A 16475-nucleotide genomic window follows, 5' to 3' on the forward strand; every position below is an offset into this window, starting at 1 on the left:
GATGACCTTACACGATGACCCAAAAGCAAAAAAATAAAAAATCAAGCATTAAATGAGATAAGTATTTTGGATAAATAGAGTTTTTTTTTTTATATCATACATATCCAAGCTGATTATAAATTTTATAAATAAGTTATCATTGAAATCGATTATATCGTCATGCGCGAAACACAATGTACTCAATAAAGAAACTTTTTTATGAATGAAATTTGTGGACAAGAATATAGTGCTCGTTTAAAATATGTCCATGTCAAAGTTGAGCAGGTCTTTTGTGAGACGGTCTCACAAATCTTTATCTGTGAGACGGTTCAACTCTACCGATAATCACAATAAAAAAAAAGTACTCTTAGCTTAAAAAGTAATATTTTTTCATAGATGATCCAAATAAGAGATCCGTCTCACAAAATACGGCCCGTGAAACCGTGTCACACAAATTTTTGACGTCAAAGTTTTAGTGCCAAACCAACGTTATACTATTATCTATATACCTATAAAAGTGTGGATGATTGGCAAAGTTTTTTGATTGTGATTTTACTACATTGCCCAAAAACTATGCATTGTTTGTATTAATTGCATGGGCATTGGTGGAAAAAATACATAAAATTTAGGGACAAATTTGGGATAATGGATTTGTAATGTATTGATTATGTATTTAATTGAGGTATTTATTTTTTTGAACTCATTAAACACATGAGGATCATAGTGTTTTTATTTTTTTAATAGAAAATTGTAAAATAAGAAATTTTGAAAATAATATTACATAAAAATTGAATCGATATTCGATAATAAAAAATATATTAGAAAAATAATATTTTCTTCATACATAATTCTTACAAAAAATATTAAAAAGAATATATATTTAACTATTATACTTATAAAAGTACAAAAAGAATAACAAAATTTTCCTTGTAAATTTTCTACTATTCTCATAAATTGTGTATTGTCAGATTAATTGCATGAAAATTTACACAATCATTAAATACATAAGGATTAAAATAGTGTTTTTATTTTTTAATAAAAAATTACAACATAAGAATCTTTGAAAATAATGTTACATAAAAATTGAATAAATATTTTATAATAAAAATACATTAGAGAAATAATATTTTCTTGATACATAATTCTTAGAAAAAATATTAAAACAATAGCTTTTTTAATTTTTAAAAATCATTAAAAATATTAAAAGAATATATATTTAACTATTATACTTATAAAAGTGTAAAAATAATAACAAAGTTTTTCATTGTAAATTTTCTACCATCCCCTTAAATTGTGTGTTGTTAGATTAATTGCATGGAAATTTTCTACATAATTTATGGGAAATCTATACATTAAAAATGAATATATGTTTGATAATAAAAATATATTTTTTTATCTATAAACCTACGTAAGTGTAGATAATTGACAATTTTTTCAATTGTCAAAAGATAAAAATGACATCCTCATCAATACAAATCCAAAAATTCAATAAAGATATATTTGTAAATTTCTAATTGTTGTAAATGTAAAAAGAAAATATCAATTTTTTTTATTTATTCTACCTAATATATAATTAATTAGTAGCCTAATTATTCCACATCATATATAATTAATAGTCTAACAATTGCTAATGAATTATCACTACAATATACATTGATTGTAATAATTTATATCACTTCAAGAATAAAATGTAATTCCTAAATTAACTTTCTCAAATAATCCATCTTTATACTAAGTTTAAATATTTTATCTTTTTAATTTTCTTTCTACATGTTATTTTATTATTTTAATGCAATTTTGTAATTATATTTTAGTGTAGTTTCTAATTAAGTAATAAATTATAGTATCACATGAAGATATAAGAAAAAAATAATTATATATGCAATAGTACAATAACATGATAAGTATATAATAATATAATAATATGAAATTTAATACTAATATATTTTATTATTTTTTAACTAAGAATTGAAAGTAAAGAATTTAATAAATTATTTATTAGAATTTATATCAATAATTATGAATTTTAATATACTAATAATATCATAAAATACGAATCTGATAGAAAAATTAAAATAGTTAGCTATAATAAGAAGTTTAAATATTTTAGTCGCACTTATAAATATATATATATTTATTTATATATATAAGACAAAGTCTTTTATTGGAATCCTTTTTACAGAGGAAGGAGTGACGTGTGAGTGTTTTACATCCATAAAATTCTCGTGTCTTTACTATTCACAAGTTTTTACATTTCAAACTAGGCAAAAACTTGTATGAAACGGTCTCACGGGTCGTATTTGTGAGACGGATCCCTTATTTGGATCATTCATGAAAAAGTATTACTTTTTATGCTAAGAATATTACTTTTTATTTGAATATGGGTAGGGTTGACCCGTCTCACGAATTAAGATCCGTGAGACGGTCCTCACATGAGACTAACTCTTCAAACTATATCTTGTTGTTTAGATTGTCAACTGGTTGAAAATATCATTAGAAATATTGAACCGTCTTTCACACTTTTCACGTGGTTAGTATTTATAACCGTTTGAGAAAATCTTTCAACCGTGTAAAAATGATTGAAAACAAATTTTAAAAGCAAATTTTGAGTATTATAGGTTATATTTTATTATCAATTATTATTATTTCATTAGTTTTGATAATATTTTGACGAGTTAGTCATAAATATTTTAAATTGACAATTATTTGTCCTTAGTGTGCTTCACTTATATAAATTATGATTTATGCATTTATAAAATCCATAATCTGATTGATTTTTAGGTTATTATACCTTATACGTGGTTCTTTAGGTTATTATACCTTATACGTGGTTCTTAGATATATATATTTTCAAAATTTGTTTCAGTTCAATTCATTCTATATATTATGCTAATTATAATTTATTATATAACATAAAATTAACGACTTGAATTTCAATTTGAGAAACAATTTTGAAAGTAAAGTATATAAGTTCTTAATTAATTTATTCGTCTAATATGACAAAAGACTAAATCAATATAAATAAAAAAATGAATCAAATTATTTTTAAAAAAATCAAATTTAATTTTTATTAAATAATTAATATTTACGTGCATAGCACGTACTTCTTGCTAGTTAGGCTAAAAGTAGCGTATCAATTCTCATGAATGAAGGGAATACTAACTGTTTGATATATCCAAGATTTTGTTTATCGAGTGAACTATTTTTATAAACAAAACAGATAAATGAAAATGAGTCGATTGTTCATAATGTCCTCGTATATTCGATATTACTATTCTTTGAATTTAATATTTGTTATGTGAAAAATATCAACAAAATTGATTTAAAAAAGGCCAAGTGCATTATTTTATCTATGCCCGCAAAGACGGTGGTTGGGTCCTCGATCGGATGATCCATATAACAATATTTCAAATTTGGCACGCAAGAAAATGCCAATTTATTACAAGAAGATAAAGCAGCTACGTTTACCTTTGCACAAGGCAATCAATCATCCTACTTGGGTTCATTCTCTATGTCCTCTTCAAGAATCTACGTTTCCCTTTTGTTCTTCTTCATCTCCCATCATTAAATATTCCATTCATTCTGTAGGCGGTGGTGCATCAGCATCTCCTATTAGCTTTTATAGCCAATCAAGTCTCAAGATTCCTTATTTCATGAAAAAGGTAAAATCTTGCTTGCTCCTGATTTTCACATCTCATGTGTTGTAATCTGAAGCTTTTGGGTTTATTCTGTTTCATTTAACTCTGTCTGTGCTTAAGTTGCTGATATATGTTTTGATTAAAATGGGTTTTTTTTGTTGTTGTTATATTTGGTGGGTGTTGTTGGTTGTATCAAGAAATTTGAAGCTCATAAATCATGTATGGGAGTTGTAAGTGGCGAAATTCGGAATGGATTTAGTTAACACAGTTTGATTCTGGGCTGTAAGTGTTGTGTTTTTTTCGAGTTTTCTTGTATCATTTCCGACAGGTATGAATTCTATCTGTTCTTACTTTTGAGTTGAGTTGCTTCAGATTTTGTTGGAGTTTAAGGTGATCTGGTTTTGTCTTTTCGTGTTCTGTTGATCCTATATTTGTCCTCGCACGATGTAAATGCAACTAACCATCTTGAAAGTGTAGGTTCCATTATGTTAACTATTCTGAAAAAATTTAGGAAGTACCTTTGATTCATGTTGCTGTAGAATAAAACTATACTGCTGTCATTGGGGTGGAAAATTTATGCTACTGCATCTTATACTGCCATCATACACAGATTGAAAAAAACGAGAATTTTTCGTGCAGCTTACTTAAATGTATCTTTAAATAATGTCTTTTTTCGGGTTTATCTTATGGAAAATTGATTTTTTGGTTTTTAATAATTGCAGTGTTGCATAGGATGATTCGGACAGGGTAATTTGAGGTTATATTTAGTTATTGATTTTGGAACAAAATCTGATGTTTTCGGGTTGTTAATAGTCCAGTGCATCTGATGGAGGAGAAACAATTGAATTTCAATCAACCATTTTTATCAGTAAGAAGAAACTCACCTATAGTGAACTCAGAGAAAGAAGACAGAAGGAAAACCAACCATTCTTTCTCGGGTATACCTAGTTTACCTTCTCGTGTACCAGAACTGAAATCCGGTCCTGTTAGTAATCCCGGGACTGTCCCGTTTCTATGGGAACAGACTCCGGGACAACCGAAGGAAGAGAGGAAACAGCAAACTCAAAATTTTTTGAGACCTCCAGTTGTCCCAAACCTTCCTCCGGGAAGAGGTCCAAAGGCTAGCCAACATGATTCTCACAAACATTTTCCGAGTGGTAGTGATGAAATCCCTCAGTATTTCAAGAATGGTATGCTTCTTGACGAAAATGCTAAGAATTTTGAGAGTGGTAAAGAGAAAGCAGCGGAGGAGAATTCCGAGTCAGGGAACAGTGATGAAGCATTTACTGATGCACTTGATACACTTTCAAGAACCGAATCATTTTTCTTGAATTGCAGTATGAGTGGCGTAAGTGGCTTCGACAATTTAGACGTGAAACTGGAATCATCGGGAAGCTTTTCGACAGATCCACAGACTCGGGAGTTTATGATGGATAGGTTTCTGCCTGCAGCAAAAGCAATGACATCAGAGGCGCCTCATTATGCACCAAAAAAACATGTAGCTCAAGAACAGCCTCAGCAATTAAAGAAAATACTTATGCAAGATCAGCCTTCCCTTCGTTACGGGCCTAGTTTCACAAAACGCTATTCCCATTATCATGAGGATCAAGAAGACGAAAGCGATGAAGAGAGCAACTATGATCAACATCCAAATATGCCTTCCGTTTGTGGGTTGTTACCTCGGTTTTGTTTCAGGAATTCACTCTGCCGTTTAAATCCTTTGCCTACAATGACCATGAGGTCCCGAGTACTAGAATCTCCTGGGTATAAAATGCAACCTAGTTCCTCATCATCTGGTTCATACAGCGAGACAGAGACCGAGGTAATGCTTATAATTTTTTTCCCCTGGTCCCTCAAGGCTCATGTGTAGGAATTAGAGGCGGAGCCACGCGATCACCATCCTCCGTCATGAGTTATCCTATAAACTTGTATATTCTTTTACATTATAAGTACACAAACTACAATTTTGCCTCCACTAAATTTTTTTGAGTTCTGATTTCTCCCTCCTATACGAGACTGCTTTGTTTGCTTATTTATTTTGTTTCTCAGATGTTCCTTTCTGTTATTGTTTCAGCTGAGATCCGATGTTTCAGAACCGAGACCCATTGATAAAATCCCAATAGTTGAACTTAATGAGACTAAGAACAGATTAAGAAACGATCAGAGCCAGTTACACAGACGAAAGGGATCGACATATTTTGATGCACCTTTGTCCTTTCTTGAAGAGAAAGAAGTCCCCAGCATTGCTCAAGAAACAAAGAACCCCGGGATTAAGGACATCGGATTCCATAAGAAAGGCTGCAAAACCTTTGGTGAGTTTTTGGCTGACGACGAAAGTCCAAACGCATTAAATTCAGAATCTCCTATTGTCGAGAAAACTCTATACGTAGATACAGTTCATAAAGTTGAATCCCCCAAAAAGATTCCATCTCCAGATGTGAAAGAGACATTAGATTCATCTCTTGAGGATTTCAACAAGTTGGATCCTAGGAACGGGGAACAGAAGCATCTTCCCCGTGCTCACGAATTTAGGGACTCCATAGTCGAAAACTCTATTAATAAAGAAGATCTTGAGCTTTACTCAACCAATACCGAAGATGTACAATTGGAGGAAAAACAAGCAACTGATGTTTTAGAAAAGATTCTACGGAAAAATGTAACTTTCGAGGACTCTCATCAACGCCACTACGAATGCCCACCATTGCCTAAATGTCCATCAGATTCTTGGCTGTGGCGTACTTTGCCTACAGCCCCGAAAAAAACATCATCTCGACGTTCATATCTTCTTGAGGACACAAAGACTCGAAACCATAGTTTAAAGACGAGGGAAGGCGACTATATAATGACCAAGCGTCATCAGTCGCGGTGTGCTGAGGTCCGAATGATCCTATCATTTTACTTATTATCATCATGTCGTTTTTTGTATGAAACCATGCTGAAATATGCTCAATCTTGAACAGGAACTGCTGACACCAATACCGGAAGCTTAGGATATCGTATTGCTTGCGCGGCTCGATACGACCCCTTCGTCGAATCCATTTTCTTACTGAACAGAGGTATAACATAATGTCTCGATTAGGGATAATGGGATCAAATGTACTATATTAACTATGAGAAAAGCAATACATGTTTAAGATCATTCTTCTGTGCTTCTCAACAAAACAAAAGGTAAAAATAATTCTGTTTGCGTAATTCGACTTACTCATATTAAATACTTTTCTTGTCTTACTTGTAAAAGCTTATCTATAATATATATTCTAAACAATATCTATTTATATTTTAAACAGAGAATTATAAATAATTTTTTTTTAAAAAAAATTATCTATTTATTTATGTAGCAATTTTAAGTCACGTGATGACTAACTTAGTGGTCTATTATTAAGCAAAAACTTGTGTAATGGATCGTATTTTGTGAGATAAATCTTTTATTTGAGTCATCCATGAAAAAATATTATTTTTTATTATGAATATCAGTAGGGTTGATCCGTTTCACAGATAAAGATTCGTACTCCTATTATTATTATTACCTACTAATTACCGGGTATGTAATTTTTTACGACGAAATATTCTCCTCCTTTTTTTTACATGAATTCATAAAATTATGAAATAAAATCCTTATTTAATTCATTCAAAAAATTGTTATACATTTTCCAAAACTCGGTTAACAGCATCATGAGTAAAACTAAGAAATTTGCGACTAAACGTAGAAATTAGATTATATATTTAAGATAATCTAAACAAAGAAAAGAAGACTATATAATTAGGATGGACTTAGTATTAAAAACTTGTGTGAGACGGTCTCATGAGTCATATTTTGTGAGACGGATCTCTTATTTGGGTCATCCATGAAAAAATATTGCTTTTTATTATGAATATCAGTAGATTTGACTCGTCTCACAAGAGATCTACTCAGTATTAATTAACAATTTACCGCTATGAATGAATTTGTCACATGAAAATTTGTCGATTATCACTTTTACAATAAATAGGGAACAGGCACACCTCCATTTCACATCGAAAAATTTGTACAATGCGCAATAAATGTTGGACAGAGACAAATGAACATTTGGGTCAGCAAGACATGAGATAAAAGGCCACATCTCAACACAAGCATTATATTGCTACGGGACACTTTGAATTTAATTCTAATTCACGTGAAATTGTCACGGATTTCGTTGCGGGAGCTTCAAATATGAAAATCTATGTTACCCAACTTAGTAGGACAAATAAGGAGATGAGGATCCCGTGAAAGGCATCTCGATTTCTCGGAAGTTAGTTCTTATTACGTACTCACACATGTGAAAATAAATATAGACTCTTGGATATTTCGTGGGGTTCAATTCTAACCAAATACTTTGGAAAAGTGCATAAATTAATTACATTAATTTTGTTGGATAAGTTGATAGTTGATGATTTAGCTTAGACATGTTTTTTTTGTGGTATATCCTGATGTTTTTGCTTCGTCGGACCATTGTTTATTTGTTTGGTTTTTTTTTTTTATTTATTTTTTTTATTTATCTTTTGCTCTGTCGGGATAACTCTAAAATCCCTTTTTCATGTCTAATTTTTGTTGTAATGTCAGCTGAGTTTTGGGTCAGGGAAACTTGTGCGTACATAGTTTTTCTTTTTTTTTTTAATAATACTGAACAGTCCTTTCCAAAAATAACAAAAAGAAAAACAAAAGAGTAATCACAAATTATAATGGTATGCAATAATATTCGTACAATAATATATATATATATATATATATATATATACATACATACATATACATATATATCTATACTATTATATTAAGTGTGAGGGCCTTAGAATAACTACCTTCGAGTACACCAAAATATTTAATTCCATAATTACCCTTCTTACCATACTAAAAACCTTTTCAAGTCATTCCATATTTTAAATAGAAAAAAATCAAAATAAAACTTCTCTTTTAAATCGAACAACTTTTCTAAATCGAAAATTATTTCGTGTTATTATTTAATATTATTTGATCAAATTAAAAATAATAACAACACATGCAATACATGTGCATCTTTTAATATATATATATATATATATATATATATATATATATATATATATATATATATATGAGGACTGTTTTTTCTGATTAATTCAAAATTAATGATGGTTAATCAATTCGGCTCGATTTTGTGATTCATTTTCATAATAGCATACATATACATATCCATATTATTCAATTTGCTGACACTATATTGTTCTACACAGCGGCGATTTATTTAGGAGAAAAAAGGACAGAAGACCCAAAGAGAGTAAGCTAGTGTTTGCAAATAGTTAAAAAAAAATAATATAAACTTTTTCTTTATAAAGTTTGTATTTGCAAACACTACCTATATGTGTTTTACTTAATTACAAAGCATAAAACGAAATCTTGGAGAGCATCAAACAAAAAAACGACTGTGTAGTGGTCATCCTATCAAGTACGTGACAAGGAATTCTCAGTAAGCGAATGCAGTGCTTGTAGTATATTTTTACGGTATCAAACATATACTTCCCTTCTTCATCCCATGGCTAATCTCCAAAAAATGAGACACGGGAACGATAAAGATTTAGTTTCGAGGATCAATAATCTAATCTTGAAGTAGTGAATGATGAAAGTAGTCCAGCAGCTTGTGAAGGTAATATGTCACCAAACCTGCCGACTTGCCCATCCGTTAGCATGGATCCCAACTTCATTGTGCTCTCCCCGAATCTGCTACCGACCTGAAAATATAATTGAGGGCACAAAGTCTTATATATAGCGCACAAGTACACATCACCAAAATGAACCAAGCAGTGTATCAACACAAAATCAAATTTTAACCAATGAATATATTCATAAATGATTGGTAAAAGCAAAGAGGTTCGGTTCTCAAGCGTTGTTAAGACAATATATGTAACACACTCATCCATAAGAAACTGGTGAAATGTACTGTAAGATGTAATACATATTTTAAAAAAACATCATAGCAGCAAATTTTGTGAGGTAAGATGGTATATAATCCAAGATAAACTAAACAGTGGAGTTCCTGTCACATCGCATTTGGCTTCAGTGCAAGTGTGTGGGGTATTTGTTGTATACATGCAGCTCCTGTGTAAGTGTGTGAGATATTTGTATAAAATGCAGAATTTCTGCTTGAGTAGACTATGTTGCCTCAAACAAAGGCAGAACAAAACATTTTTAAGTTTGTTTTACAAACCCGACAAAGAAAAATTTCTTGTGCTGTAAAACATGCTTAATAAATGCATTTATATCTTAAATTTAGGCACCAATTGTCCGGCATTCTATACAGTCGTCAACCTCTAATCCTTACTCTACATTTTCAACTCTTCATTACAGATTGAAAGCATACAAAATCCAACACAATTTTTTATAATCTGACAGAAGCATAGCAGCAAAAACTAAGAATGCTAACTGTAACAGTGTAAGCTTCCTAGAACAAAATATGAATGCAAAACTCCACGGAACAGAAATTATTACCTGCATGAAAGACTTCAAAAATGGTGCAGCCACCCCTAAACTTGAGTTCTCATCATCATTATTTCGAGATATTTCATCACTTGTGTAACTTCTCCATGAATTTCTGGAGTAAACATCATCCAGAGATGTTGATACAGATGCCCTGTCAGCATTCTTTGTGGACAATGCCGGAGCACTGGAGAACAAATGCAAAGCTTGAGAAACATTCTCAATGCAACAAGACAAGTATTTTAAATGGAGCCAAGTCGACAATGTCAAGCAAATTATGATAAAATCAAGATGCAGTAAAAAATTCTGTCTGGACTGTTCAAGGTTGATGAAAACACATTGACAAACAACAGAAGAGCAACTGCATTTTCCTCTGGTGCTCACCTGATGGGAAGATACTTGAAACGAGGTACTGTTGAGCAGCGCATTAGATTTGATTCGGAATTAGAGGGAAGCCTCTGCACAGTGTCCACATGGATTCGATTAAGTTGCACAAAAAACCCATAGACGACAGCATGTCTCAGGCATGCCTGCCTCTTGTTCTCCCAAAGATATGGCTCATACCTTAGATGTGTAAAAACAAATCCGAAATGGAGATTAAACCACAGCACAACATATTTTTTAGCAGCATATAATATTTAAGACCGGAGAGACAAATAAATAACATGTATAAAAACAAATCCAAAATGGGGACCACTCCAAAGCTAACATACCGTGCTTATTTAGAGCAGCATGTATATTCAGGTTAGACAAAACAAAGAAATATTGGACTCCTAAAAATATCACCACTGCTTTAGTCTATGATTTCTTCGTATATATAAATTCATATTGTAAGAATTAGCAGTCAACAAGAAAAACAAACAAATAAAATATCGAGCTCTCTAAACATTTGTGCATGTAAGCAGAACATCTTTGGAGTTTATCCTTTATATACTAGTTAGAGTAGTAGAACAAAATACAACAAATGTGTGGCACAGGATGAATGAAAAGTTTCTGACGAAAAACTTTGCCCTACTAAATTACTCATGAAAGAAATTTAGATTAACATGTGACAGCTAAATTATACTGGGAAGTTTCTGACTAAAACTTCAGCATCGGTCGGGCAAGGTCAATTTCTTAATGAATTAAAACACTTTAAGAACAAAAAGCATTTCCAAGAACTCACGTGAGCCAGTCTATGGGATCCAGTCTTTGTGAAATACGATTTACCAAATGATTCACACGTTCGCTTATAACTGACTTAGTTTGAGCTTCCTGCTTCCTTCTAAAAGGAGATATAACTCTTGAAATTTTAGATGAATCCTCGTTTGCATGAAAATCACATCCAGATAAAAGATCAGCAGTAAATTTCAAATCCAATAGAACTTGCAAAACCCCTTTCTCTGAAACTTGAGATCCACTAGCATCAAGAGGCATGAAATCTTCATAAATTCCAATAACCTAGGAAAGCAAAACAAAAATTACATTCCTGCATACCAAGAAAATAGTGAACTAGAAGAAATATTTCCGTTGCAATCCCAAATTTTTTAAAATCCATTTATTTCTCCACGGAGAAGATGCAATTTTCACACACCTTGGCAATGCAATATTAATTAAATTCTAAATCCAGTTCCCTCTAGCTACATTAGCTTACCATTATCCTAAGTCCGCATAATTTGCAGAGAACCTCCAGCAGAGTTCATCAAATTTCTTACCAAAGATAAATACATCAATTATGAAACCGTGAGGTAGTTTAAAGCCACTGTCACAGTAGATGAAATATGAGACAATAAAAGGAAAACTGCACACCTTATCCAATAACCTGGATGCGAAATTCTGCAAAACTCGCTTGTCAAGAACATGTCCACCAACACGATGAACTTCTTCACATGCATAAAATAAAAATGAGGTCACATAAAGAGAAGGCATAGAGGGAAGAAATATCTTCATCTCTGACTGGCCTTCACTCGACTGCTCTTGCTGCTTGACTAGTGTCTCCTCCCAACCCTATAGTTATTGGAGAAAAATGTTAACAGTCCCGTCTTAAATCTATCTAAATAAAGAAACATTTTCTCATTCAATTTCATGAAATTGAAAGATAATCGTGAAAGTTGGCCAGAATAAAAAGAAAAAAGAAAGAAGCAGAAATAATTGAATTAGAACGCATATAAGGGCTCTATGGCAAACAAAGGAACTCATATTTATGCAATAGGCGCTCGAGAATAAAAGTTACAGGAATAAAGTGTGGAGGGGTTTGCAGGCAATAGAATAGGTTTCCGGGGAGAAAAACACTTACTCTGACTGGAGCACTTGATGTCAAGGCATCATCCCGTTTGAGATTTCGAGCGAAAATATTTGACAGTTCATCAGAAACCCATGATATCCACAAATTGTAGGCTCTAATACAAAGGTCTTGGTTTGTTTGTCTGAATTCTTCAAGTTGTGGGCTCAACCTGTCATCTAGTCCAAACAAAGCAGCAGTTGCTAGAGAAGTATGTTTTCTATTTGGATCAAACATCTTTTTGCGAGGACTATCAATCTTTGGCGAGTCGATGGTTGTCCTAGTATGCTTAAGTGCATTTGTGGATGGAGTAGTGATGTCAGTCATAAATTCATTCGTCCATGACCTAGGTGAACCGAGGACAACAGGGATGTGTTTACAGTGCTTCTGAAATGCAAAGCTTAGTCGCCCAATAAATAACGATCTCTCGACATGTACTGTAGGTGAAGACACAGGTTGATCATCCTTTCTTTCGTCTTTTAGGTTACAGTATAGCAGATCCAGCTCCTTCTTAAGCAGTGCTAATATTGCTGATAGACTATCAAAACACTTATTTTGTACATGTGGTACCAAATCTTTTAACCTACTGGATGCCTTAGGACTATCCAAAAAACCGAGGAGATCTTCAAGAACATTCTGACAGCGACCGTCCACGGTATCTTTGATTCGGCTGACTTCAGGGCCAAAATAAGAACTGAGACATCTATGAAAATCATTTTCTTGGAAATGCTGTAATTTTGAACTAGGAATAAAACTTGGCTTTTTACCATCAGGCGCCATGAACCAAACTCCGCCACAGTTCCGATATCCGTTGATATAACCTTCAGAATCAGTGTGATCACCAGGAGACTGCACAATGGACTGAACTGACTTTGCTACATTGACCTCACTTAATTCATCAAACTTGACTCCGATAATAGTTTTCATCCTTTGAACAAAAGCATCTTCAAAAATATCATCCCATAAGTCTGAGTCTTCACCTAAGACAAGCTCACGGGTTCTTTTCCATGGTAACTCAATCTCAGAACCAAAAACACTCTTTAGCCACTCTAAACTGCCTTCCAAAACCTGCTTGCTATCCATAGTCTCCCTTATCAACTTCTCTGCCAAAGAAAGCTCATACCCACTTCCTATGACATCAATCAAGTATATTCCATTAATCTTACTCATGATCTCCTTACCGCAATTCCTCAACCAATCAGAACAAGTCTCGGAAATAAAATTCCCACCTAGTAATACCATATCCGTCTCCAACTTATCCCTGAATGAATTCCAAAGCCTCACTTCCTCATCAGGGTCCGGTATTCCCCCAAACAACTGAGAAGTGGGAGGGGAATCCAAAATGGTCTTATAGAACAAAGGCATGTCATTCAAAACTTGCAAGAATAACTCTCCCACTTGACCTACACTAACCTGAATTATCTTTAAAACATCACAGAACACTGATATTACATCAGAGCTATCAGCATTGAGATTATGACAACAGGCACTCAGCTTTTGGAATAAACATGATTTTCGTGAATCTAAAAATAGAGTCAAAACTTGTACAGGTTCTAGTTCATCAATGATGGCAACAGCTGCCAATGCATCTGCATAAGCTTTGATTCCAAAACTAAGGGTTTGATCAAACAATCTCTCACGACTCCTCTGAGAGATCTGACTTTTGAAGCCTTCAACTATTTGCCACTGGTGCTGCAGCAACGGGAAATTGGAGAGAACACTCCTGTTTTCCTTCAAGTTGAGCAAGTTGAAATGAACGTGCTTTGCACGAATGTAACGGGCTGATGATTCTAGGAACATGGACTCGTCAAGGCAGCCCCAAATGTTTTCCGGGGTGTCCACCAGGTACTTGACTCGGCAGGCAATTCCATAAATACGAGTTCCGGCGGGGTTAAAAGAGACATAAGGCAACTTGGGAGAATCAGAAGGGGAAGAGAGAGCGTGGAGGACAGCATTGTGTATGGTAGATATGTTGGCGGTGATGGACTCACAGGATGACTTCATAAGGACTATGGAATCGGCAGAGTCAATAAGATCACGGTAGCGATTCCCAACCAGTTGACGGAGCTCCTCACGTTTATCCTGGATCTGTTTCCTCGTGGCTGCCTCAACGTTTCGGATTTCTGAGATGGGTTTCGTTCGGAACAAAGACTCGGCATCCTGATTCCTTGGAACGCCACTGATTCCCAATCGGCTTCCGTCGGTGGCGGTGGATACCGACGCCCTAGAATTTAAGTCTCCGTCCATTTCCCACCAGCTTTTAAACAAACAAAAAAAGAAAATTACTCTCGAAAGTGAGAACCTCAATCCTAGCAGGAATTAACGCTGAGCAACAAACTCATTTCAACTGAATATATCTAGATTTCAATAGTAAATCCTCGAACGGGACGCCACCGATATCCTTGTCTATTGCTACCAATACCACCTTCCGCTGGATCTCATAATCGACATTTTCAACAGCTCAAATCTCCATTGATGATGTGAAGTGAAATCATAATCTGAAAAGCATTCAGTCCGCCAACAATCAAAGCCGGTGGTCGTGTGATGAATCTGAAGGCTCCTGCGGTTGAATCTTTCTGTTGCTTGGAAACGGGACAGTCAAAGCTTTGCCCGGTTTAACGTAAACGCATGACCAAACCAGGGAACAGGCCCATTAACTGTAAGTTGGTTCGGTCTTGAGCCGGCCCACATTGTGTCAGGCCACATACATAGTTGGTGGTGAGCGAGATATTTGTTGTGAAAAAGTAAAAATTTATGATAAAAAGTAAAAATCTCAAACTTTTAAAATTTACTAAACTACACACTTTATAATATTTTTCTCTCTACTCAATTGTATAAAATATTTACAAATGGAGACCTATTTATAAGATTTCTTTGGAAAACAATCCAAAAACAATTTCATCATTACCTACATCATCACACACTAATTTTCAATATTTACAACTCTTATTTTCAACATTCAAATATTCAACATTCAAATATTCAATACACACATTTTAAATATTATTTTTCAACACTCCCCCTTGTGATGATGATCATAATGATTTTCTTCATTACGTGTTTTTATACTGCCTCGTTAAAAACCTTACTAGGAAAAACTCATTGGGATAAAAACCATAGCAAAGGAAAAAGAGTGCAGTCACGTAAACTCCCCCTCATATTGACACGAACAATTCTTCACAAATTTCGTAGATTGTGCATCCTAATATTTGTTAGAGTAGGTGCCCGTCGAGCCAAGTGTTGGCCGAGTGTTCACAATGAAACTCTATGTATAAGCAGTCTTTATTTTAATAATATTTGAAATTATTACTTTGGCAAATCTTTATCTGTATACCCATGCTAGCTGCATAGATAAAGCCCTTGAATATACAAATAGTAGAAAAAATATGAGATGCTCATATGATGAGTATCATGAAACTCATATTTGTAATACTGTATATTCTAAACGGTTCCTAGTCGATTCAGCCGCCACTAAGAAGGATATAGGCCGCTCGAGTTAGAGACTAGTATCTGCGATGTGAGTACCATGTTTCATTGGTAGGGGACATTGTGATGTCCGAACATGCAGATAGGTGCTCCTGGTAGAGTGCACTGAACAACCCTCCATAAAAGGACTTTCCAAGTGGTTCTCACTTATCGAGTGGAAAAGTCCTGGTTTATGGTTGTACAGAATTAGTCCTTATGACCCGGGACAACATTGAGACTCTATGTGCTAGAATTACACTTTGACTTGTTTACCGACTCTCATGGGGTCATCAGGTGGCAAGGTTGGGTGTTATGTCGAAACACATAGGAGTCGATGCATTGTAGTCGGGGATTCACCGCTTACCTTCGGGTATGGATATCCTATGTGTTATCATGTGTATGTAGATCGAAATCTCTGGCCAGAGTATGGTTGTAATTATGAAAGGGGTTTCATAGATTACACCATCGATGCAACTACAACATGACACATAGTATCGATTCATTGACAACTCTCGATAAACCAATGGTTGTCGAATCGATCGGGATATATGAGTTGAAGGGACCGTACTGTACGCTAACCATAATTGAATGGTTCTTGCAGGCACTATCATGTGATACCTAGGGAATCACGTAAGCGATGCTGCTAGGCGTTTAACGTGAT

At 33.9% G+C, this 16475-nt stretch overlaps 2 protein-coding genes across 3 annotated transcripts; one reads left to right on the plus strand and one right to left on the minus strand.

Annotated features, from left to right (window-relative positions):
• Positions 1 to 3341: 3341 nt before the first annotated feature.
• On the plus strand, positions 3342 to 6809 carry LOC140822769 (uncharacterized). Of its 2 annotated transcripts, none has more exons than XM_073183642.1 (5): positions 3342 to 3458; positions 3568 to 3641; positions 4340 to 5439; positions 5692 to 6492; positions 6578 to 6809. In XM_073183642.1, exons 3-5 carry the CDS (start codon positions 4444 to 4446, stop codon positions 6605 to 6607), a joined length of 1827 nt encoding a protein of 608 aa, XP_073039743.1. In that variant the 5' UTR covers positions 3342 to 3458; positions 3568 to 3641; positions 4340 to 4443; the 3' UTR covers positions 6608 to 6809. The 2 variants fall into 2 exon arrangements, with proteins under 2 accessions (XP_073039743.1, XP_073039744.1); XM_073183643.1 differs by having other exon boundaries at positions 3358 to 3479.
• A 2090-nt stretch (positions 6810 to 8899) lies between these two features.
• LOC140822770 (conserved oligomeric Golgi complex subunit 1-like) lies at positions 8900 to 14964 on the minus strand. The gene is made up of 6 exons (XM_073183644.1): positions 12365 to 14964; positions 11878 to 12075; positions 11255 to 11529; positions 10474 to 10653; positions 10102 to 10276; positions 8900 to 9344 (listed from the first exon to the last, which is right to left on the minus strand). Exons 1-6 carry the CDS (start codon positions 14594 to 14596, stop codon positions 9204 to 9206), a joined length of 3201 nt encoding a protein of 1066 aa, XP_073039745.1. The 5' UTR covers positions 14597 to 14964; the 3' UTR covers positions 8900 to 9203.
• Between the last annotated feature and the right edge of the window lie 1511 nt (positions 14965 to 16475).

The sequence above is a fragment of the Primulina eburnea genome, chromosome 2 (assembly GCF_022965805.1).
Source record: "Primulina eburnea isolate SZY01 chromosome 2, ASM2296580v1, whole genome shotgun sequence".
In the NCBI taxonomy this organism is placed as follows: Eukaryota; Viridiplantae; Streptophyta; class Magnoliopsida; order Lamiales; family Gesneriaceae; genus Primulina; species Primulina eburnea.

Coding starts and splice junctions, on each gene's coding strand:
- LOC140822769 (XM_073183642.1), top strand. CDS start 4,444: ATGGAGGAGAAACAATTGAATTTCAATCAACCATTTTTATCAGTAAGA. Junction 5,440..5,691: donor ACAGCGAGACAGAGACCGAG/GTAATGCTTATA, acceptor TTATTGTTTCAG/CTGAGATCCGATGTTTCAGA. Junction 6,493..6,577: donor ATCAGTCGCGGTGTGCTGAG/GTCCGAATGATC, acceptor AATCTTGAACAG/GAACTGCTGACACCAATACC.
- LOC140822770 (XM_073183644.1), bottom strand. CDS start 14,596: ATGGACGGAGACTTAAATTCTAGGGCGTCGGTATCCACCGCCACCGAC. Junction 10,277..10,473: donor TTCAAGTATCTTCCCATCAG/GTGAGCACCAGA, acceptor TTTGTTCTCCAG/TGCTCCGGCATTGTCCACAA. Junction 9,345..10,101: donor TTTTGAAGTCTTTCATGCAG/GTAATAATTTCT, acceptor TTATATTTTCAG/GTCGGTAGCAGATTCGGGGA.